The following is a 26219-nucleotide window of genomic DNA, read 5'->3' as shown; positions in this document are numbered from 1 at the left end:
AGTCTAGCACAGCCACTGTGGAGAACAGTATGGAGATTCCTTAAAAAACTAAAAACAGACTTACCATATGATCCAACAATACAACTCCTGGGAATATATCTGAAGGAAACTAATTTGAAAAGATACTTGCACCCCAATGTTCACAGCAGCACTATTTACAATAGTCAAGACATGGAAGCAACCTAAATGCTCATTGATAGCTGACTGGATAAAGAAGATGTGGTGTCTATATAATACAATGGAATTGTACTACTTAGCCACAAATAATGAAATAATGCCATCTGCAGCAACATGGATGGATCTAGAGATTATTATACTAAGTAAAGTGAGCCAGAAAGAGAAAGAAAAATACCATATGGTATCTCTTATATGTGGAATCTAAAAAAAAAAATCACACAAATGAACTTATTTACAAAACAGAAACAGACTCACAGACGTAGAAAACAGTTACCAGGGGGAAAGGGAGTGGGGAGGGATAGACTGGGAGTTCAGGATTTGCAGATACTGACTACTACATATGAAATAGACAACAGGTCATACTGTATACCACAGGGAACTATATTCAATATCTTATAATAACCTAGACTGAAAAAATATGGAAAGGAACATATACATGTATGTATAACTGAATCACTATGCTGTACACCAGAAACTGGTACAACGTTGTAAATTGACTACACTTCAATTTAAAAAAAAAGATTAGAAGAATTTAATTTGGTCCTGCATGCAGTCTACATTTATGCAAGGAAAAAGGTAGAATATTTGGACTGAATCCTGACTTCATTGTTAAAAAAAGAGAGATATGCAAGGAAATGCAGAAGAAGGAGGACCATATAAAGAGAATTATTTAAGGAGATATATACCATGGAGTAGAAAGACATGAATTTTTTATAGGACTTACAAAAGCGAATTATAAAAGAACCAAACCAAGGCATACCATTATGAAATACCAACACCTTAAAAACAAAGGGAAGAACTTAAAAGCTACCAGAAAGAATTAAGAAACTGGTCACCTGTGGAGGAATGATAGCAAGAATAGGTTGAGACATCTTATCAGTAACAGATCTAGCCCTTCAAAATACAGAGTGAATCAGGACAACTACAGACACGTATGGCTGAGAAATTTTACTTTATGAACATGCATTTTGAGTGTTTTTCCTAAAATTTTCTTTATTTCTTTTATGTGTATGTCAATACATATATTTAAGATTTTTAAATGCAACTTATACACTCTAAAATGTTTATGTAATCACTGTCTTACTTTCTGTTTTTTGTTTTTTCCAACCACATCTCTCCTTCCTATCTATCCACATCACTGTCCTCAACCCTTTTGCATAATCCATTTTAATTACCTTGTATGTATTCTTTCTTAAATTCTCCATAAGCTTATAAATCCACTACCTATTTCTATAACCTACCCATATCTTGCAGAGTTTTTATTTATCATTTTATATTATAGTATTATATAATTTCTTTCCCTGGATTATAAACTGTCTTCTAAATCAAATTTGTCTTTAATACCTTGCAAAACATTCTCTAAGTCATTTAGTATGGTTCTAGTAGGTTTGTTTATTTATCAAATGTATATTATTGAACAGCACACACCCATTTTTAGGAAAATTCAACAGGATGAATTCCAGAAAAGCAGAGAAGTACAGTAATGACGAAGATGTGAAAATTAGAAACCAGTGGATCCAATTCTAGAAACATTAAAGGGAAACCCAAGTTGGCAGTCTGGCAACAATGACCATAGATTGGAACAGGTGATGATTACAGCTTATGGATAAGTGCATTGAATGACAGCAGTGTCACAAGGGATAGGAAAAGGAATTGAGAACACTCTGTTATAAGGTACCTTGCTGCAGATGAATTGGTATAAAATGTGTATTGCAATCTCTAGGCAACTACTAAAAACATTTAAAAGTATAATTGGTATGTTAATAGAAGATTAAGATGGAGTCATACAAAATGCTAAATTAAAGCTAGAGAAGGCAGAAGAGGGAAAGAGACAAAGAAAAAATACAATGAATAAAGAAGTTACAAACATGATAATATAATCCAATACATCAATAATTACTTTCAGTGTGAATAGTCTAAATACTCCAATTAAAATCAGAGATTGTCAAAGTGACAGAGAAAACAAGACCCAACTATATATTGTCAATAAGAAAAACTGTAAATATTAAGACACAGGTTAAGAATGGAGAAGGAGATGCTATTTTAACACTAATTGAAAGAAAGAGTAGCTATTTTATTTCCAGAGAAAAAAGACATTAGAACAATGAAGATTATCACAGAGAAAGAGAGCAGTACATATGATAAAGGGATCAGTTTTCAAAGAAGACATAACAATCCTTAATGTGTATTTACACATGATAAACACACAGCATCAAATTAAGGTAAAAATTGAAATAGAAAAATCCACTATTACAGTTGGATACATGGACAATCCTATTCTAGTCATTCATAGGTCAAGCAAGTAGAGAAACATTAAGAATATAGTTGACCTAAACATCACTACCAATCAATTTGATCTGTTTGATGGTTAGAACACTCCATCTAACAATAGCAGAATGCACATACTCCTCAGTACCATCAAGATAGAACACACTATTGGCTATAAAACAAATATTAAGTTTGAAAGAATAGAAGTCATAAAAATTATGTCTTTCAGACAAAAAGGAATTAACTACAAATCAATAACAGAAAGAGGTGGGAAATTCTCCAAATACTTGGAGATTTAAAAATACACTCCTATATAACACATGGGTCAGAGAAGTATCAAGAGAAATTTTAAAATATTTTGAACTGAATGACAATGAACCTACAACTAATCAAAATTTGTTGGATGTTGAAAAAGCAGTGATTATAAAGAAATATATTTCATTAAATGTACATTTAATAGAAAAGAAGAAAGATATAAAATCAATAATCTAAGTTTCTCTACTTTGGAAACGGGGGGAAGAAAAAGACCAACTTAAGCCTTAAAGCAATGGAAGAAATGAAGTAAAAGAGCAGAAATCAATGAAACTGGAAATAGGAAACAAAAGATAAGACTCCACAAAACCTAAAGCTGGTTCTTGGAAAAGATCAATAAAATTGATAAACTTCTATACAGACTAACTAAAGGAAAAAGAGAAATAAGACACAAATTACCAATGTCAGAAGTGAAAGTAGAATCATCACAACTGATTCTATGAATACTAAAAGTAAAACAAGGAATACTACGAGTAAGTCTATTCCCAAAATTTGATAACTTATATAAAATCGACCAAAGTCGAGAAGGATATAAACAACCAAAACTCACACAAGGAGAAATAGGTAATTTGAATAGGCCTATATCCATTAAAAATTGAATTAATAATTAATAACTTTGAAAAAAGTAAGCACTAAGGCCAGGTGGTTTCATTGGTTAATTATACCAAACATTTAAGGAAGAAATGATACCAATTATCCACAATCTTGTCCAGAAAATAGAAGCAAAGGAAACACTTCTTAATTTTTTCTATAAGCCGAGCACTACTGCAATATCAAAAGCAGATAAAGACAAACTACAGGCCAGATCTCTCATAAATACTGATGCAAAAATCTTCAAGATAATATTAACAAATTGCATCCAACATTGTAAAAAAATATATATATAGCGTGACCAAGTGGAATTTATTCCAAATATGCAAGGCTGGTTCAGTCTTCGAAATCAGTCAGTATAATCCACTGTATCACCAAGCTAAAGAAAAAAGTTAGATGACCATATCATTTGATGCAGAAAAGTCATTTGACAAAGTTCATCACTTTTTCATGTAAATCCCCTCACTCAGAAAACTAGAAATAGAGAAGAATATCTTCAAATTGAGAAAAAATATCTATTTAAAAAAACCCATATGTAGTATCATATTTACTTTTGAAAACCTGGACATCTTCCTAAGATCAGAAACAAGGCAAAGATGTACTCTTTTACCATTCCTATCAAACAATGTACTGGAAGGCACAGCTACTACAAAAAAAAAAAAAAAAGAGAGAGAGAGAGAGAAAAGGAAATTTAATGTACAGAGTTTGGGAAGGAAGAATAAAACTGTCTTTGTTTTCAGATAACATGATTGGCTTTGTAGAAAATCCCAAGGAATGCACACACACAAAAACATCTCCTGGGGCTAATAGGTAAGTATAGCAAGTTTGCTGGACACAAGGTTAATATACAATCAATTGCTTTTGTATATACTAACACTAAAAAATTGGAATTTGAAATGCAAGATGATGCCATTTACAATAGCATAAAAAATGTGAAATCCTTAGGTATGAATCTAACAAAATACATACATGCTCTATATGCAGAAAATTGTTCTAGAAAGAGAAGATTTGTACTTTGAAAAATAATATAATAGTAATTACTTTGATGTAAAATTTCAAATTATAAACAAAATGTTGAGCTGAGTGGTAAAGGGAAATTTGAATTAAATTATTTCTTTAAAATATGAAAAACTTGAACAATATTGTTTCAAATTTAATACTAAAGAATACAGAAATGTAAAGTTAAAATTATTTTGAAAAGTTGAAAGTGACCACTGGTTGAATGAAATCAGGCTCTATAAAACACTAAGAGATAAAAAGTAAACATAGCTTGCATTTTTACAGAGAAAAAAGAAAAACAATAGGAATTCTAAAAGCTAAAACAGAAAAAATATACATAATTTAAGCCACTAAATGTAAAAAAAAAAATCAAAAAAATGGGCAGAAGACCTAAATAAGCAATTTTCCAATAAAGACATACCGATGTCCAATAGGCACGTGAAAAAATGCTTAATTTTGCAACTTATCAGAGAAATGCAAATCAAAACTACAGTGAGGTATCACCTCACACCAGTCAGAATGGCCATCATTAAAAAGTCCACAAATTACAACTGCTGGAGAGGGTGTGAAGAAAAGGGAATCCTCCTACAGTTAGTGGGAATGCAGTCTAGTACAGCCATCATGGAAGACAGGATGGAGATTCCTTAAAAAACTAAAATAGACTTATCATATGATCCAGCAATCCTATTCCTAGGCATATATCTGGAGAGAACTCTAATTCAAAAAGATATATGCACCCCAGTGTTCATAGCAGCACTATTTACGATAGCCAAGACACGGAAACAACCTTAATGGCAATCAACAGATGACTGGATAGAGAAGTTATGGTATTGTTATATAATGGAATACTATTCAGACATAAAAAAGTAAACTAATGCTATTTGCAGCAATATGGATGGACTTGGAGATCATCATTCTAAGTGAAGTAAGCCAGAAGGAGAAAGAAAAATACCATATGATATCACTCACGTGTGTAATCTAAAAAAAAAAAATGACACAAATGAACTTATTTACAAAACAGAATTGGAATCACAGACATAGAGAATGAACTTATGGTTACCAGGGGGTAAATGGGGTGGGAAGGGATAAATTGGAAGTTCAAAATTTGAAGATACTAACCACTATATACAAAATAGATAAACAACAAGTTTCTACTGTATACCACAGGGAACTATATTCAATATCTTGTAGTAACCTATAATGAGAAAGAATATGAAAAGGAATATATTTATGTATATGTATGACTGAAACATTATGCTGTACACCAGAAATTGACACAACATTGTAAACTGACTATACTTCAGTAAAAAACCCACTAAATGTAAATGAAAAATGATATTGAAAGGCACAGGATCAAAATAGAATCCAACAAGAGACACATGAAAGACAAAGTGACACAAAATTTGTTAAAATCAAAGATAAGCAAGTTATAAATGACAAATGCTGGAGAGGCTGTGGAGAAAAGGGAACTCTCTTACACTGCTGGTGGGAATGCAGTTTGGTGCAGCCACTGTGGAAAACAGTATGGAGATTCCTCAAAAGACTAGGAATAGACTTACCATATGACCCAGGAATCCCACTCCTGGGCATATATCCAGAAGGAACCCTACTTCAAAACAACACCTGCACCCCAATGTTCATAGCAGCACTATTTACAATAGTCAAGACATGGAAACAGCCTAAATGTCCATCAACAGATGACTGGATAAAGAAGATGTGGTATATTTGTACAATGGAATACTGTTCAGCCATAAAAACGACAACATAACGCCATTGGCAGCAACATGGATGTCCCTGGAGAATGTCATTCTAAATGAAGTAAGCCAGAAAGAGAAAGAAAAATACCATATGAGATCGCTCATATGTGGAATCTAAAAAAGAAAAGAAAAGAAAAAGACAAATGAACATAAATATAAAACAGAAACAGACTCATAGACATAACATACAAACTTGCAGTTGCCAGAGGGGAAGGGAGCAGGAAGGGACAGACTGGGGGTTTGAAATTTGTAGACACTGACAGGCATATATAGAATAGATAAACAAGATTATACTATATAGCACAGGGAAATGTATACAAGATCTTGTGGTAGCTCATGGTGAAAAAGAATGCGACAATGAATGTTCATGTATAACTGAAAAATTGTGCTCTACAGTGGAAATTGGCACAACATTGTAAACTGACTATAGCTCAATAAAATAAAATTTTAAAAAAGAAAAAAGATAAGCAAATTATGGTATTCAAATATAAACAAAACAAAAAAATAAAGATACTCATATCCATTTCAAAGCAAAACTCAAGAAACAATAGGACAAATGTTTTATCAATACCAAGAAACAATTCACCTGTAGTTTATAACTCTTGACATATTCCAAAGATGATCAAAATATACATGCTTTGGATAAATTGACAGTGATTTATTATTTAATCCTGTGACCTAAAAACAGAACACACCATTTTTTCCCCAATGTCCTTTAAATGCACATCAGAATGGATCATAATGCCAACCACAAAAGAAATCTTAATAAGCTATAATCAGATGCTAAATAGGCTGCATGTTAAAGAAAATAAGCCACCCAGAGATATTATAAAATAGAACAAAAAATAATTGTTGGGTCAAAGATATTTTGTGGTTAGAGGAAACTTGAAATAAAAAGTAGAAGAAAATAGAAAATAGTAAAATGAGAATGAGTAAAGATGGCTTAGCATTAGCAAATTTCTTTACATAAATTGTTACATCAACAAACAAAAGGAGAAAAAAGTATACAAATATATCTGTAAATAATTTTAAAAGGGAATTTGTTGACTTAACAGCTATTTTTATAAAAACTACATGAAACACACAGATGCTTAACACAAATATAAAGTCCCCCAAAATAACAAATATTATAGTAAACATTAAAATGATGAAATAATTTAAATAGAAAAAACCAAGAATGCCTACCATTTCCATAATTGTTATATATATGCATATATTTTAGAAGTTTTGGGTATTGCAGTAGGATAAGAAAATGAAGTCATTGGTATAAATACTACTGTAAAAAAATACACAAAATTTACAGATTTTATTTGGAACATCATAAATTGTAAAGAAATAAAATGATACTTCAAACAACAGCAAATATGCATATATTTATAAATGTCTGAAAAGTATGGACCTATATGAAGAAAAATTATAAAATCTTATTTGAAGGAAATTAAATAAAATCTAAATATACAGAGATATATAAGGTGCCCCCAATGAAGAAAGCATAGTAATTTAAAAATGTCAGTCCTTCTAAAATTATCATAAAAATGTGGTACACTTGCAACTTTTAATCCCATTGAAACTGAATAAAGTTTTATAGAAACATACATGACAGAATAAATATCTGAGTCAAGCCAAGAAAAAAACATAAAAAGAATGTAGGTAGAGGAAGATTTAATAGATTTAAATGTAAAAAAAGCAATCCAGACATTAAAAGACAATGTAGAAAAATATTTTCAACACATAAGACAAAAGGTTAATATATCTGATGTACAAAGATTCCAGCCTACTGATAAAATATGACAAATAACTCCAAAGAAAATGAACTTGAATAGGCAGCTTAGGGAAGAGAAAATGAAAATGTCTAATAAACATATGAATATAAACAAACTAAAACATCAATGAGAAACCATTTCTCACCCATTAGACTGGCAAACATAACTTTGTAAAAGACACTGCAGCGTGGGAGAAGATTCAGAGAAACATTCGTTCATTGCTGGCATGAGTATGAATTGCTAAAGCCTTTTCAGAAAAGATCTGGCAATATCTACTAAATTTTAAGACGCACTACAGATTGACCCAGTAGTCAGTCCTACTTTTGGAATCTATCTTGTGGAAATAAAAATACCAATATGCATTTTACAGAAATAAAAGCTCCAGACATTTCAGTGGCTCCCATTTTCCCCAGAGTAAAAGCTAAGTCCTTACATGGTTCAGATGACCTGAAATGATACACCCCTTCTCTCTTTTCCTCTACCTCACTGCTCTCTGGCCACAGCCTTCTCTTTGCTGTTTCTTTACACCAGGCACACTACAGCTCTAGGAACATGGTGCTGACTCTCTCCTCTGGGTGATAAGTTCTTTGCCCAGAAATCCACACAGTGAACTAACTCCCTCATCTCTTTAAGGTCCTTGCTCCACATCACCTTCTCAATGAGGACTGGTTTGACCAATCTACTGAAAATCACAACCATAGCCTACCACCCTTACCTGAATACTCCCAACCACCTAATCTGGCTCTTTTTTTTTGTCCATGTCCTTATTACTCCCTAACATACTAAAGTAATCAATTACTTATTTTATGTAGTGTTTATTGTCTTCTTCATTGACTATTCACTGATTGTCTACTCCCAAAGTACACATGCCATACTATAGGAATTTTGTCTGGTTTTTCCCTTAATTTTCCTGGAGTCCCTGATACACACAAAGCACTAATAAATATTTATTGATAGATGCCCATAAGTACAAAAGTTTTTATTGAACACTGTGGGGGTTTTTTTTGTAGTAAAGTATACAACAATAACAATATAACACTGACCCCTAAATCTGAAAACAACCAAATTGTCCATTAAGTAGAATGGTTGAGTAAATTATGGTAAATACACATTGCTGGAATATTACATATCTATTTATTTCTAATAATTTGGATGGAAGGGCATTAATTTATTAATGAATAATAAACAAGTTCATATTAATATATTATGACTCAATTTTTATATAAACCCAAAGTAACAAAATCTTTTACTTGTGTGTAAAGTTTAGAACAAATGTTGGGAAAGGCATGAGATGCTACATCGCAGCCTGTTAACACTGGCTTAGTGAAGAGTGTCAGAGTTACCCCCAGGTCCCTTCAGATCCTTATTTTATCATTTTTTGGTAACATCAGAGGAAGTAGAAATAATAGAGGCAACAGAGTAAGACTTCACGGTAAGTATATTTACTACTCTTGCAGCTTATAAGATAACAAACTTCTATAAAACAACTAACTGGAAAACTTAGAAATTTAAAAGTTGTTTTTCCAAATTCAAATATAAACATAGTCAAAATTATAAAATATTTAGGAATAAATTTAACAAATGGAAGATAAGATTTATGTGCCAAAACTACAAAACATTGCTAAGAAAAATTAAATATTGAAATAAATAGAAACATTCTGGAAGACTCAATGTTTCTATTTTTATTTTTATTTATTTATTTTGAGGGGATGGCAGTTAGGTTTATTTACTTATCTTGACAGAGATACTGGGGATTGAACCCAGAACCTTGTGCATGTTAAACATGCACTCTACCACTGAGCTATATCCTTCCCCTCCAATACTCAATGTTTTTAAGATGGCAATTCTCCCCAAACTGATCTATAGATTCAATCAATTCCTATCAAAATCTTAGCAGGCCTTTTTGAAAGAAACTGATTAGCTGATCTTAAAATTTATATGGAAATGCAAAGGACCCAGAATTGTAAAAATAATCTCCTCCTCTCTTAGAGTAATGGAAATAAAAACAAAAATAAACAAATGGGAACTAATTAAACTTAAAAGCTCTTGCACAGTAAAGGAAACCATCAACAAAATGAAAAGACAACCTATGGAATGAGATAAAATATTTGCAAATGATGCAACTGACAGGGGCTTAATTTTCAAAATATACAAACAGCTCATATAGTTCAATATCAAAAAACAAATAACCCAACCAAAAAATGGGCAGAAGGCCTAAATAGACACTTCTCCAAAGAAGAAATACAGCTGGCTAACAGGCACATGAAAAGATATTAAACATTGCTAATTATTAGAGAAATGCAAATCAAAACTACAATGAGGTTTCACCTCACACTGGTCAGAATGGCCATCATCAAAGTCTACAAATAATAAATGCTAGAGAGGGTGTGGAGAAAAGGAAACCTTCCTATTCTGCTGATGGAAATGTAAACTGGTGCAACCTCTACGGAAAACAGTATGAATGATCCTTAAAAAACTAAAAACAGAGACCTGAATGGACACCTGATTGAATCCTTGAGAACAAACAAATAATAGAATAAGAGCTGGAAAGTAAGTAACTCTTCAAAAAACCTTAGAAGAAATAGATGGAATTTTAAAAGACTATTGTCCTTAGTAGTAGAAAGACAATATTGAATTCATTTCACAAAAAGAATGGTATAAAAAAGAAGCAATTTTTCACTACTGGGCATAAATCCAGAGAAAATATAATTTGAAAAAACACACCCACCCCAGTGTTCACAGTGGCACTATTTACAATAGCCAAGACATGGAAACAACCTAAATGTCCATCAACAGATGATTGAATAAAGAAGATGTGATATGTATATATACTGGAATATGGGATACTACTCAGTCATAGAAAGAATAAAATAATGCCATTTGTAGCAACATGGATGGACTTGGAGATTGTCATTCTAAGTGAAGTAAGCCAGAAAGAGAAAGAAAAATACCATGATATTGCTTATATGTGGAATCTAAAAAAAGACACAAATGAACTTATCAAAACAGAAACAGACTCACAGACATAGAGAACAAACTTACGGTTACCAGGGGGTAAATGGGGTGGGAAGGGATAAATTGGGAGTTCAAAATTTGCAGATACTAACTACTATATATAAAATAGACAACAAGTTTCTACTGTATAGTACAGGGAACTATATTCAGTATCTTGTAGTAACCTATAATGAAAATGAATATGAAAACAAATATATGTATGTATATGAATGACTGAAACATGCTGTACACCAGAAATTGACACAATATTGTAAACTGATTACACTTCAATAACAAAGAATGCAAAAAGGTAGCAATTTTTAAAAAGAGCTTTTGGAAATTTAACATATGATACCAGAAATTTAAAAATCATTAGAACGAATGAGCAACCTGAGAAAATTTCACAGATAGTAGATTCAAAAGAAAAAAATACAAACATTTGTCTCAAAACCCTGAAAATCAAGAAGCCTATAGAGGCTCAACCTGGGAGAGCTAATATCCAACTATCAGGAATTCCAAAAAGATAGGAGAAAGCAGAAGGGAGGAAATTACTGAATAAATATTACAAGTAAAATTGTGTGAATTGAAATAAGTAGGTTTCCATCTGAAAGGGCCCTGGAGTACTCAGAACAATGAGTAAAACCAACACTCACTAAGGCAAACCATCATCAAATCTCAGAAATCAAAGGATTGAAGAGAAGAACCAGAAAGTCTCAGAGAGGCAAAACAGCGACATACAAAAAAATAAAAAATAAAAAAGGATGAAGAATCAGAATGGCACAGAAGAGATCAAGATGGCATAGTAGAGGGACTTGAAGCTCACCTCCTCTCACAAATGCATGAAAGATACATCTACATGTGGAATAACTCTAACAGAATATCTACTGAAAGCTTGTGGAAAATCTCATACAACCAAAGCTGTAAGAAAGATCCTCATGTCACTGCACTGGATGAAGGGAAAAGAAGAGGAATTGGGATGGGATATGCACCCCTGGGAGGGAGCTGTGAAAGAGGAGAGGTTCTCTCACCCTGGCAACCTCCTTCACCAGCTAGGAGGTCAGCTAGAACACATAGGAAGCTTCAGAGGCTTGAGAGAAAAGTGTAGAAGCTGGCCTGCCACCCCTTATGGTAGAAAGACACCAGCACAGATGGTCCTTGCCATGTGGCCTTTACTTCCCTGCGTGTGCAGCAACTGAGTGCTGAAACTCAGGCTTCTGCAGACAGACACAGGGAGCGGATTTGGTTTGGGTGCACAGGGACATCCTTAAGGGTCTGGAGTGTGGCCCAGGCCACAGCTGGGGGTGCATGCAGGATGGAGAGTGGGCCCACCATAGGAGCCCCATTGTCAATGAAGGAAGGGAGGGGTGTGAATCTGCCATAGCAGCCTCATTATCAGTGTGCTCACAGTGGGGTTCAGCTCCAGACACTAGGCTTTGCAAATTTTGTGGGCATGCACCCACAGAGGCAGGGCTGAAATCTGAGCTGATTACTGGTGCTTCCCAGTGGAGGTAGCCGCCAAGGGCAGTGCCAGCAACAGTGATTTTTGTGGGCATGCATACTGGGTGGCAGGCAGTGTCACAGAGTTGCACATTCCTGTGGGAAGCTCCTGGGCAAGAACATACAGCAGCTCCTTTTCCAGAGGGAGCAATCCAGTCCTGCCTACCTCACGTTGCATCTAGAGCCAGATCTGGTGGCTTCTACTCCAGTTGTGAAGCAGACCCTGCCCCAATAGGGTTGCAACTACCACAGAGCAAAGAGGAGGCCCCATCCAACATCCAGTGCAGGCTCTAGTCACCTCAACACCAAACACATGCCCTAACAAGGGAACAACGGCCAGCACACACTGAGAAAAGATGGGGCAAGCCCTCATACAAAAAAGAACCCTCATACCAAAATATTAGACTCATACTATGTACACAGGATCATTCCCACATACTTCAAGACCACAGTAGATAACTATTTCTTCTAAATTCATCAAGTCAGAGAAATATAAGCAAAATGAAAAGACAGAGGAATTACATCTAATTAAAAGAAAAAGCAGAATCCCCTGAAAAAACAAACAATGAAACAGACCTCTGCAGTCTACTAGACCCCAAGTTCAAAAAGGAGGTAATAAAAATACTGAAGGAATTAAGAAAGACTATTGATAGAAATGCAGATCACTGTAATAAGGAACTAGAAACACGAAGAGGTGCCAATAAAAATGAGACAACTCAATTGCCAGATGAAAACTGAGCTAAATGCAATAAATAGCATTTAGACAAATACACTAATAATTAGCATTAAATAATGCAGAAGAATGAATAAATGAGCTGGAAAATGGAGTAACAGAAATAATACAATCAGAGCAACACACAGAAAGACAAATGAAATAAACAAACAAACAAACAAAAAAACAAGATCTATGGGACAATATAAAGCTTGCCAATCTACACATGGTGGAATCCCAGAGGAGAAGAAAGCAAATAGGAGATCAAAATGTATTTGAAGAAATTATGGCTGAAAACTTCCCAAATCTAAAGAAGGAAACTGATAAGCAGATACAGGAAGCATGGAGGATCCCTCAAAAAATGAATCCAAACAGATCTACTCCAAGAGATATCATAATTAAAATGGCAACAGTTAAAGATAAAGAGGGTTCTAAAGGCAGCAAAAAACAAAAACAAAAACAGAAAACAAACAAACAAAAAACCAAAGTCAGTTATAAGAGAAGTCCCATAAGGCTAACAGCTGATTTCTTTACAAAAACTTTGCAGGTCAGAGGGAGTGGCAAGATCTATTCAAAGTCCTGAAAGGGAAAAACCTGCAACCTAGGATACTCTATCCAGCAAGACTATCTTTTAGAATAGAAGGAGAGATAAAGAATTTCTCAGACATGCAAAACTAAAAGAATATAGCAAAATCACACCCATCCTAAAAGAAATATTAAAAGGTCTCCTCTAAATAGAAAAAAAGTGAGAATCTATAGGAAAGGGAAAAATCACAATAGGAAAGGTATAGATAGATAGATAGATATAGATATCTATATATAATATAGATAAATATAGCTATAGATTGAAGATCACTTAAATAAGTCAATACACAAATTAAAAAAAATTTTAAAAATCTGTGAAAGCAATTATAACTACAATGAATGGCAAAAGGATAAAATAAGGATGTAAAATAGAACATCAAAATCACAAAACATGGAGGAAGGGGTAAGAAAGTGTAGCTCTTTTAGAATGTGAGTTTATATGACTATCAGTCTAAAGCAAGTAGATACAGTTATGGGTGAACACTCTTGAAGCCAGGGTAACCACACAAATCAAAAACATACAACAGATTCACAAAAACCAAAAAGAAAGAAACTCGAGCATAATACAAAAGAAAACCATCAAACTACAAAAGGAAAAACAAAAACGGAACAAAGAAGAAATCCAAAATCAACCAGAAAACAGGGTTTATAATGGCAATAAATACTTACTTATCAATAATTACTTTAAGGATCAATGGATCAAATGGTCCAATCAAAATACATAGAGTGGCAGACTGGATAACAAAAAAGAACCTACAATGTGCTGCCTACAAGAGACCCACCTTAGGCTGAAATATGCATATGGATTGAAAGTGAGGGGATGAGAAAAGGTATTTTGTGCAAATGGAAATGACAAGAAAGCAAGGATAGCAATACTCATATCAGACAAAATAGACTTTAAAACAAAGGCCATAAAGAAAGACAGAGAAGGACACCATATAATGATAAAAGAATCAATACAAGAAGAGGATATCACACTCATTAACATATATGTACATAATATAGGAGCACCTAAATGCATAAAACAAGTACTAACAGACATAAAGGGAGAAATTGATGGGAATACAATAATAGTAGGAGACTGACATCAATGGATAGGTTTTTCAGACAGAAAATCAGTAAGACAATAGAGATCCTAAATGACGCAATAGAACCGTTAGATTTAATTGATATCTACAGGACACTACACCCAAAAAGAAACAGAATACACATTTTTTCCCAGTGCACATGGGACATTCTCTAGTATAGACCACATACTAGGACAGAAACAAACCTCAATACATTTAAGAGGATAGAAATTATTTCAAGCATCTTTTCTAACCATAATGGCATGAAACTAGAAATCAACCACAAAGAGAAAAATGAGGAAAAAACAATTACATGGAGTCTAAATAACATGCTACTAGAAAACCAATGGGCTAATGATGAAATCAAAGAGGAAATTAAAAACAAAAAAACGAAAAAAACCTCAAGACAAATGACACTGAGAACAATCACACAAAACCTATAGGATGTAACAAAAGTGGTCCTATGATACAGACATTTCTCAAAAAACAAGAAAAAATCCCAAATAAACATCTAAACATTAGAACATTTCCTCAGACTATATACACACACAGACACACACACACACACAAACTCAGAAGGGCTTAAAGATTTAAATATAAGACATGACACCTTAAAACTAGGAGAAAGCACAGGCAAAACATTCTCTGATATAAATCACAGCAATTTTTTCTTAGATCAGTCTCCCAAAGCAAAATAAATAAAAGCAGAAATGAACAAAAGGGACCTATTCAAACTTACAAGGTTTTGTATAGCAAAGGAAACCATAAACAAGATGAAAAGACAGCCTATGAGAGAATATTTGTAAGCAATCCACAAGGGCTTAATTTCCAAAGTATACAAAGAGCTCATACAACTCAATGTCAAAAAAAAAAAAAAAACAATCAAAAAATGGTCCGAAGTTTATAATCATTAAGCTGAAATGAACTCTCAGTGGTGTTCAGTGATCCTACATCTTGCTGTTCATTTCACTTTTTCCCCACATTTTCCTTCACTGAGTGACTGTTTTACAGCTTCTCTATTCTCAAAGTCTAACCATCCCTTCTCTCCCTCCCTTTCTCCCCTCATAACTGGTAACACAGAAGCAACCAGAAGAGTGTAACTGTGTCCCCCTACCAAGGAATACAACAGCCTACCTACATCGGTACCCACTGGACTTCCCTCCCATTACAGTGCAGAGAATGCCTTGCTTCAGTCTAAGGGCAACCCGCCCACTTGGGCACTGCTTTCTATCACCTCTCCTCGACCTAGGCACAATCAGTACAAAACTGCTCCCTCTCACTCCTGTCTCATCAAATTTTCTTCTCTATTGGAATATTCCTATAACCATACAGCTTGGCTCAATATTATCCATTTAAAAAATCTCCCTACACCCCACTCCCCATTCATATACCTCTCCTATTCTGTTTCTTTTTTGAAATTGTTGTCCATATTCTCTGTCTTCACTTTCTCACCTCTCAATCTGTCTTAAATTTATTCAAGTTTTATCCCTACCAATAATATTCCGGGTTTATGTCTTCCCAGACCTCCACACTGCCAAATCCAAAGACCAATTCTCAACCCGCCTCTTACTCCAACCCTCAACCTCTTGTTGTTTACTTCTCCCTTATGAAAATGTTTTCTTCATTTGGCTCCTGAGATGCTATGCCTTTGTGGCTTTCCAGCTCCCTCCCTGGCTATTCCCGCTCTTCCTGCACATACGAGACTGCCTCAGGGCCAGTCCTCTTACCTCTTCTACATCTGCACTCCTTTACCATGTAATCTTATTTGCTTCCATGGCTTTGAATGCCAGCCGTGCATGGACAATTGCGAAGTGTGCATCTCTACCCTACATCTCTCCCCTGGACTCTGGATTTTAATTCAGTCATCTCCAATTTAATGACACTGGTAGGCTTTTTACACTTAGCCAGGTAGGACCTGATTGCTGATCTTCTGAGTCACCTCTTGAAACTTGCTCATCCCCTAATTTTTCCACATATAGGATTTAGTAAATACATATAACATTTATTAAATGCTAACCATCATTCCAAGCACTTAACATATATTAACTCATTGAACTCTGACAGCACTTATGAGGTATATGTTTACTATCCCATTTTATAGATGAAGAAACAGAGGTACAGAGATGTTAAGCAATTTCTCCAAGGCCAAATAACTATTGAAGAACAGGCTTTGTACCAGAGTTCAGGACCTTTAATCACTACACAATATTGCCTTCAATTTCTTTGGCCAAAACCTTTGCAGTCTTCTAAGCACCTCTCTTCCTCCATTTTAGCATTTTATCCATTTTCAAATGTCCCTGGCTCTACCATAGAAATATATCCAGTATCCCAACACTTTTCTTTATATCCATTGCACCAATCTGGTCCCAACTACCATCATCTCTTGCCTGGGCTACTGCAGAGAACTTAAAGGGAGAGAGTTGAAAGCTCTGAAAGGGATGGTCATCTGGCTTTGGGATCTGCCATCTTTTTGTCCCCTGAGAGCACTTGTAAATTCTAGACACAGCTAGAAACTGAGAGTCTGGACGTGGCACAGGCAGAAGGCCATGGCTGGAAGACAGAGAAACTAGCAGAACTTTTGATGGTCATTTGAAGTTGGAGTGCAAAGCAAGAGACCTCAGGGAAATTAAAAACTTGATTGGTTTCCTCAAGAACTTTTTTCAGTTCTACAGCTGCATGAAGCAAGAGGCTGAAAATATGACAAAACCTTTGAAAAGCATGCAATCGAGAAAACTTGACTGCAGTCTCTCAGTTGAAGGCCCTGGGCATCCTCATCTGGGATCAGTGCAAAACAGAGGGATAGTAAATCTTATCAAAAATGCAAGCTAATCTTGAGTTATCTCATGCCTGATTGTGCAATGTAGTCTGCCTCATTATTTCACTTGCCTAGCAGAGGAAAGGGGAATCACTCTTATGTCAAAGAGAACAATGTTTGGAGGCCCTATGTCTTGCATACACAATGTCTGACATTCGATCAAAAGTTAACAGACATGTCAAAAATTAGCACTATAAGACCAAACCAAGAGAAAAAATGATCATGGAAACAGATGCAGAGATAATCCATAAATTGGACTTAGCACACAAAATCTGTGATTAAAATGGACAAGAAAATGGACAAAATGGTGGACAAAATAGAAAATTGAATAATTCCACCAGAGAATGGGAACCTACAAAAAATAATCAAATGGACTTTTTAGTTCGGAAAAATACAAATTTTTAAGTTAAACTCAATGGAAGGATTTAAAAGACAAAATTAGTGAATTGGCTAACTAGAAGACAGATCAATAGAAGATATCCAACGAAAGTACAGAAATTTAAAAAATGGAAAAATATGAAAGGAATACATAAGAAACAGTCAAAAGTCTAATATAACCTGTTTCTGAATCCTAAAAAGAAAGAGGAGGAAGCTGGGGGGAGGGCAGAAGAAATAATGGCTAAGGATTTTCCAAAATGGATAAAAGTCATCAATTCACAAATTCAAGCAACTGTGAAAACACTAACAAGATAGATGCAAAACAAAAACAATCAAAAAAACAAAACCAACCCAAAACAAATGTAGACTCATTACAGTACAAATGCTAACAGAAAAATCTTAGAAGCCATCAGAGAAAAACTTCATGAGCCACAATCAAACGTTAAGCCATAAACTTTGAAAAATGGCAGTTAATCAATCAATCACTCAATTTCTGGTGTGATGGGGCAAGATTCAAAACACCTCAATCTCCCCCAATTCCCACAAGCAATACAGCTTTCTGTTGAAAAAACTTGAGTTGGAAAAGGCATTTAAAAATATTATTAATCCTCAAGGAGATGAAACCATGGTGAGGATTTGCCAGGCAAAAGCAAAAGGGAAGGAGAAACCAGAGAGGTAAGCAGAGCACAGACACAGTTTTGACTTGAGGGCTTTGCTGATCCCAGAGAATCAGGACCTCAGGTTTGACAGCCTTAAGAGGTGGGAGGGACAGAAAAAAAGCCTAGAGTCCGCAAAGGGTGGAGAGCCCAGTGGGAGCCCAGATCCTGACCATGACATCTTCATATGAGAATAAAGTGGAGGGAACAGCTCTGGATTTACTTAATTGCATTCCCAGTTAAATCACCTGGGTTCCTCCAGGTTCTCTCAGACACGGGACTTGTGTTAAAGAATTCCTACGCTGGTGTGCCCTGAGGCACCTGGATGTAGCAAACAGAAATCCTTTCCAAAGCCTACTGCCTTCACTGCAGTCCCAAATTTACCTATAAATGACTTTTTCCGAATACAATGTTAGCACACAGTCAAAGATAACCAGCTATATAAACAAAATAATCTTTGTGAAGAGAGTGTGGAAAGGAACAATAGTAACTTTATCGTGGAAAAGCCTGGAAAACGCCACTTACACCAAATGATCAAGGTCAACATCCTTGGTGTTAAGTCAGGTTGACGTGTCCCCTGATGTGATGTGAGGAGAAGGACATTTTCACCTTAACTACAGTCTAATCATGAGAAAGACGTCAAGACGAACCTGAATTGACAGATTCTACAAAATGCCTGATCAGTACTCTTCAAACCGTCAAGGTCATGAAAGGAGAGGAAAGACTGAGAAACTGCCACAGACCAGAAGAAAACAGGTAACAGGATGGCTGGATGCAATGTGGCGTCCTGGACTGAATCCTGGAACAGAATATGGACATTGGTGAAAGTGAAAAAAAAAAAAAAAAACCTGGGCTTCAGTTAATGGTGATGTACCATTATTTTCAGTTTTGACAAATATACCACAGTCACGTAAAAGGCTAACACCACAGGAAATGAAATTGGGTGTTTCTATATAATTACGGAAACTTCTGACGATCTTTGCAACTTCTCTGTAAATACAAAATTATTCCCAAACTGAAAGTTTATTTGAAAAGAAGAAACTCTGTGAGTGAGAACTGGCAGAAACAGAAAAAAGGGCCACAAACACCTCATATGTTGAAAGTATCAGATGCCAACTATAAAACTTCTTTAATCTGCATAAGGCTTTTTATCAAAAAAGAAAACGTATAGCAAGCATCATCCATATTTGCGCAATGATAAAAGTTTTCCCTTTGGGATAGGAATCAAGATACAGATGGTTACTACATTACTATCTACCATACACAAACTGCTAGCCCACACAGTAAGGTAAGAAAAAGAAGCAGGAAGTATAAAAATTAGATTGGAAGTAACAAAATTGTCATTATGTATACATTATGTAAATATATATATATACACACACACACACAAAATATATATCTCCATTCAAGTTATTAGAATTTTTTAAAGTTTGCTGAAGTTTCAATGTATTTTTATATCTTCATAACAAGTAGCTAGTTTGAGTTATCTGGATATAATTGCATGAAGATCTTGAGTATCTATGAATAAATCTATCAGAAGGAGCCCAAGACCTCTGGGCAGAAAAGTTTAAATTTTATTAGAAAATATTTTAAAATTAATAATATACATATTCCATATTAATGAGATAGAAGACACAATATTATAAAGATGTCAATTCTCTTCAAATTGAGCTGTAGATTCAATGCAATCCTAAAGAAAATCTGGACAAGCGTTTGACAAACTGATTTGGCGATGGAAAGGGCCAACACACTTTGGAAGAAGAAAAGAATGTGGGAAGGTTTACTCCACCAGTTATCAAGCAAGCTTTCACATGAAGCTGCTGTCATAATGAAAGTGTAGAGATGAAAAAGGAGAGGCTGTCATAGGTCAATGGCAGAGAAGAGAGGGCACAGAAACAGACCCTGCACACATGGCCTCTTGGCTAATGAGAAAGGTGGCTTTGCAGATCAGTAGGGGAATGAATGGTTTAACCGTTTAAAGAATACTCAGAAAAAAATTGGTACGAATGAAAATAGAGGCTTCACACTGTAGATCAGACGGGGAGCAATCTGGTCTCAGATAAGACAGGAAATTTGAAAGAAAAAAAAGAACCCCAAAACTCATTCAGCTTAAAACTGGGGCATGATGGGAGAGCTGCCCAGGTAAGCCTGAGAGATATGGCTTAAAATCATGGCCGGCATGTGAACAAGGAAGCAAAGCAACACTGAAACCAAACTGCAAACAGAAGCAGTCTGGAAGGATAGCTCAGAGAACGAAGAAAACATCCCCGGAACACATAATGTCACATAAAAACCTTAAAAAATAAAGCAAGAGCGTGAAGTGGGATGATAAAATAAGAAAATGTGGTTTAAAATGGAGTTGGAAGAGCTTCAGAAACAAATTAAGATTCCCTCCCCAAATAAACACAATCAACTATTTTTGAAAAACAAGAAATCAAAAACTACTAAAAATTAAATGCCGTACGGAAAAGTTTGAGACAACCATTGTGAACAGAAAGTAAAAACCTAAAGAGATGAAAATTTAGGGACATAAAAGCTGTGGATCACTATGCTGAACACCAGAAACATGCTGCTGGAGGGTAGGTGGTGAATAGGGAATGCATAATGTGTTTCTTCTCCATTAAAAAAATCTAAAAATTTAAAATATTAAGCAGTGTTATTTCTGACCCATCACTAGAGAAAAAGAGGGGATTTCTAGCCTTTTCCTTGTGGAGGAAGAACTGATTCCACAACAGAAAATAAAGAAAAATGAAACTACTCCGCCTGTGCCAGCCCTTTGCAGTTCGGGGCCTTTCTCTTCCCACCAGGATGGCTGGAGGAGGAGCCCAGGCTCCCAGCCAGAGGCAGGAACAGCGCCAGGGCTGACAGAGGCCCGGCCACAGGACAGGTAGGCGCCCCCACCACCCACGGTTGGAAAGCAAGTCTGAATTTTTTATTTTCTAAACTATGTGAAGGTAGAGCTGACCTTAGCGTGCTCAGGGGTCACGAGGAAATAAATCCTTGCCCCAAAGCCTGATGGAGAGCAGGCGCCTCCCGCAGGCCAGCCGGCTGAGCCGCGGCTGCGAAACACAAGTCACGGCTCATGGGCGCTGCGGCAGCGGGACTCGGCCGGCAGCTGCCCCGCCGCAGTTTAAAACCTGGTTTCCTCCTTGTCTCATTACAGATTCCTGCCCTTCACTTACTGCAGGCGAGAGATCCTGTACATTAGGTGTAAAGTGAAGTGAAATGCAGAGGCCAAAGGACGGCCGCTGAAGCAGCGGCGCGGCCAGAGGGAAAGGCGGGAGCAAGCGGGGACAGACTGACCTGGAGCTGAGCTCCCTGGCACCGGCCATCTTCCCGCCCCAGCCCGGCCTGCGCCTCCGAGCCCTCCGGTCGGCCCAGCCCGGGGCCCGGGAGGCTGCCTGAGCCCTGCGCAGGAAGTCTGCTCTTCGACTGACCCACACAGGGCTCCGCCCAAGCGGCGAAAAGGGAAGTGAAAGTATCTGCCCGCGAGCTGTGCTGTGCAGACGCGGGCTCCCTCCTCCCACAGCTCCGCGGAGCTTCCTGCCCTCCTGACTTGTGGGCCCCGGGATGGAAGACGGGGAGTGACAGCCAGGGCCTGGAGGGCAGGGAGGAGGACTGGGGAGGAGCAGGGCCGGCCTCCAGGGGCCCACTGTTTGTGCAAAGGTAACAGCGACATCTGTGTGACCCCTGCTGTCCTCAGTCTCCTGCCCTCTCTGCGGTTCAGAGTTTAGTACAGGGTCAGGGGTAAAGTCTCTATTTGCCCTGTCCTCTTATGGAGATGGCTGGGGGGGGGGGGGGGGAGAAAGAAGGTCAAAGCTTCTCTCTGGCCTGTGGGAGGGCCTGAACCCGTCAGAGTTACGTCCCAGCGTATGGACACGGGGCAGGAGAGAGTCCAAATGCTCAGCTTTGTAAGCTGGGGAGAATGTTCGTAGCATTCCTGGAACTCAGCCAGAGGTAAGAGAGAAATCGGCAAGGTCCTGGGGCCAGAGGCTGGAGCCAACTTGGTGACAAGGGTTGACATCTTCTGTGCAGCGGTCTGAGGTGCCCTGACAAGGGGGTCACTTCACGACTGCAGCCAGGGGTGCTGAGGAGAGACCTGTCAGTCAGACACTGGAATGCTGAGAGGCAAAGGCTTCTCTTCAGATGGAGATAGAGTTTGGAATCAAGATGATCTAGAAATGAGAGAGCAGGTGAGACCAGGTGAGAGGGTAACCCTTGGCCTGGAAGTTCTGTCTGTCCACAGATTTGTTCACTCAGATTCTGACTCAGCATTCCACAAAGGGTGAGGAGTGACCAGATGTCTCATTTGAATCAACATAAAAGCAAATCACATTTGAAGATATAACGGAGGGTTTCTACCCTCTCTCCACTTCTTTCTTTCCCCCAGAGGAGCGAGCATCACTGTGCTGGGACAGATTCCAGGACACTGATGGGGCCATCTTTACCAGTGGGCAGGGTCTCAGTGGTACCAGATGCTGCACACGTGTGGATCCCTCTCTCCCTCCCCGACTTTAGGGTACAAGGACTAGTAAGCTGAGCCTCTGCTGGGCACGACTGTCCTCTGCTCCCAGGCTCCCTGGGTCACGGAGCTCAGACACGGCTGACACAGACCACGCCTGCCTTTTGTAGTGTCTCTCTTTTCTGTCCCTGGGCAGCAGATGGACCAGGCCACCGCTATGCTAGGAGCTGGCATGTATGTGCCAGCTTTCCTGTGGGTTTGCTTAGGGCCCCAAGATGAACACCTGGAAATAAGAGACCAGCTGGCAGCAGCTGGGTGGGAGCGCACAGGGTGGGCACCCCTGAGCGGGGCTGCTGCTGGCCATAGGGGGAGACCTTCCTGGTGGTCAGAGAAAGCTGGGCATGCGCCACACTCTGCGACAGCAGGGGTGGTTTGTGAAGCATCCTTAGGCCTCTGTGGAGAAGGCAGTTTCTCTGCCCCAGGAAACAACATCAGACCCACTCAGGTTCAGAAAAGGACAGGACCAACTTAAGAAGCAGGTTAAACTCCTAAACACCCTGCTGGAGTGACTGAGAGAGGTTAGGAGGCGCCTGGGGTGTTTTCCGTGTCTGCACAGAGAACTGACAACGGGGACCATTCCTGCTGTTGCGAAAGGATCCCAGCTGCTGGGCCTGGAAACCTGCAGAGCAGGAGAGACCGAGACTGAGGAGGGACCTGGGACAGAGGACCCGCCAAGACGGCCGGCTTTGAAAGCTTCACCAGGAGCAACTTCCGCTCAGACTTCAGTTGTGGGGCTGAGTCTCCACTGGGAGACCCCTGTGGGGACCAGAGGTTTGTCTCTGAGACAAGACAATAGGATCTGGGGTCTGAGATTAAAGGGCAGGAGGAAGCTGCAGTCACTTTGACCACTGGGGCCAGAGGAACAAGACCCCCGGCACCTCTGTGGGTGTGGAAGTGGAGAGGGAGCAGGGCACCTGGGAACTGAGTGGGAGCACTCAGGCCTTGCTCAGTGTCCCCTTCCAGGGGCAGCACATCCATCAGCAGGACTCACCTGGACCTCTGCCCCCATCCTGCCTGGGAGACTCTCTGCTTGGGGACAGGGTGGAAGGGGTGAGTCTGCTTCTTGTTGGGTCCCCCTGGGCTGGTCCCGCCAGCAGAGGCCAGGGCTCTGTCAGCTCCCCAATGCCAAGTGCACAGTAACAGGGGCCTGGGGAGTGGGGTGCATTGGTGGGTAGGGGTATATGATTGATTGGGGTTGTCTGAGGCTGTGTGGATAAACCCAACGTTGAGGTTCAGGTTTAGGGCTCTCTTTTGGCCGCAGCGCTAAGCCTAGTCCAGCTGAAGACAGCTAGCGCTTTGATCCCCGTCTGTCTCATCTGTTTGCCTGTCCGTTGGTTGCTGAAACTCAAGTGAAGGAGATCTGGGGAGGGTTATACACCGAATTGAGGACTCCTCTCCATGAGTTTCAGTTTCCTGGGATTTTCCCTTCTTTCCCCAAAAGGCTAGTTGCCCTGGGCTTCTTCCCTGGCTCTGCTGACTGGAGAAAAGGTGTGCTTCCTACCGAAGTTCCAGCCATCCTACACGGGACGGGGGCTGCTCTCAGAGTCAAGTGATAACACACAGGAAATATCTTGTTCTCGCTGCTTCCTCTGAGTTTCGACTTCCCTCCACAGGCAGCCTGCTTTTGTTCACTTTCTAGAAGGCTCAGGCAGTTGCTCTTTGAATATTGTCTTCACAGAGATGTCTTCCCATCCAGTTTATACAGAGAGAGCTGGAGAACCCTATCGTCTTCTCCGGATGGCAGGCCCTGCTCTCTCCACCCAGGTGTGGAGGCGTGTGCTGATGCCCTGGGAGCTTCCCTGGGAGGTGCAGGCTGAAGGGTTGTTATCAAGTGGCCCAGGTCCTCAGAAACGTCAGGTCTCCTGCAGCTCCCAAGGACACAGGCGTGTCCCCCTAGATAAAACCACAGCCAGATTCCTTTGTAGCCAACAGCCCACATCTGAGTCCAGGTAGTTGGGGAACTGACAAGAGTGAAAGGCTTAGTGGCCACACTTGGCCTTGGCTGTCCAGGGGGATGGGGTAGAAGCTCTCCTTCTAACCTGATGCCCAACTCAGCCTCTATATCCACTGCAGAGGCAAAGGAACCACAATCCACCTGCTCCACCTGGTTCCAGGAATGCTCCTCCAGGCTCTGCAGCCCCTTTGACTGGCCCGGGACACCCCATTCTTCCCCTGAGACATCAGGACCCAGCTCTGGGGTCCCTGGGGTGGGTTCTGTCAGTCAGTTGTGTCTTCCTTGGCTGTCCAGCCTCCTCTGTCCCTTTCTCAAGACACCTGGATTCCTTGGGCTGGGCAGGAGAAGAGGGACTGTGTGCAGGAGAAGAGGGACTGTTGATCAAGGTGCTGGCCCTTGAGGAAGCCAGGTCAGCTGGACTTTCTTTGAGGAGCCGGACTCTCAAGTGAAGTTTGTTAAGGCATTAAAATGCAGTTGGATAAAATTTGTTTGGTGGCACCTCCTTAACAAGACGGCAGGGATGTTCCTGGTGCTCAGTTCCTGGAGCTGCTTTGCTTCGCGCCTGGTTCTGGGGATATTTGCAGGCTCTGAGTCCAGCCTCCTGCCCTTTCATGAGCCACTGTGATCCCATCAGTGAAGTCCTTTTCTGTCTAACCTGGATAAAGTTGGTCTCGCTGGCAAGCCCTCATTGATGCAAGGATGTTTGTGTATAAATTGTCTTAATTTACTTACTGTCAACCCTCATAAAGATCCAGTGAACCATTATGTACTATTAGTATCTCCATTTTACAAATGAAACTACTGCATGGGGAGGGTAAGTAACTTGTCCAAGGACACACAGCTGGTACATGAGGAGTGAGTTTCCACCCACATGGGCTCACTGTTGTCTGTGTTTCCTGTACACTAGGCTCCGCTGCTTCTCAGTACAAGTTAGCACTGTTCACAACACCAGAAATAGTCAGGAAGGGCCAACTGCAGTCAAGGCTTGATGAAAGCTGGGAGCTGTGATAGGGATGACGTGGAGCTATATTTACTGACCTGTAACAATGCCCGTTATGTACAACTAAGTGGAAAACACTGATTAGAACAGATTTTATTATTTATATGGTATGACTACTGTCTCTCCATCCTCCACCTTACTCCCACCCCCAAACACACACACATGCATGCAC

General features: G+C 38.7%; 1 protein-coding gene and 1 long non-coding RNA gene across 10 annotated transcripts in view; one reads left to right on the top strand and one right to left on the bottom strand.

Annotated features, from left to right (window-relative positions):
• SP100 (SP100 nuclear antigen) overlaps positions 1-22007 on the bottom strand; it is a 71477-nt gene extending 49470 nt beyond the window's left edge. For all 6 annotated transcript variants that reach the window (XR_012507195.1, XM_045517449.2, XM_010956034.3 and 3 more), the window contains exon 1: positions 21875-22007. Coding sequence is in view for 5 of the 6 variants with exons in the window: in XM_045517449.2 (XP_045373405.2) it covers positions 21875-21903 (29 nt within the window). In the remaining variant the exon portion in view is untranslated. The remainder of the gene's footprint in view (positions 1-21874) is intronic.
• On the top strand, positions 21133-25812 carry LOC123617143 (uncharacterized). 4 transcript variants are annotated; one of them, XR_012507197.1, is made up of 3 exons: positions 21244-21458; positions 21735-22237; positions 22962-25812. It is a non-coding gene; the product is annotated as an uncharacterized LOC123617143 (long non-coding RNA). The 4 variants fall into 4 exon arrangements; XR_006725224.2 differs by having other exon boundaries at positions 21250-21458; positions 21735-24143; positions 24535-25812; XR_012507198.1 differs by having other exon boundaries at positions 21252-21458; positions 21735-23864; positions 24057-25812.
• Positions 25813-26219: the final 407 nt, after the last annotated feature.

Source organism: Camelus bactrianus, chromosome 5, assembly GCF_048773025.1.
Source record: "Camelus bactrianus isolate YW-2024 breed Bactrian camel chromosome 5, ASM4877302v1, whole genome shotgun sequence".
Taxonomy (NCBI): domain Eukaryota; kingdom Metazoa; phylum Chordata; class Mammalia; order Artiodactyla; family Camelidae; genus Camelus; species Camelus bactrianus.
This window is presented reverse-complemented; position numbering and strand designations above follow the sequence as displayed.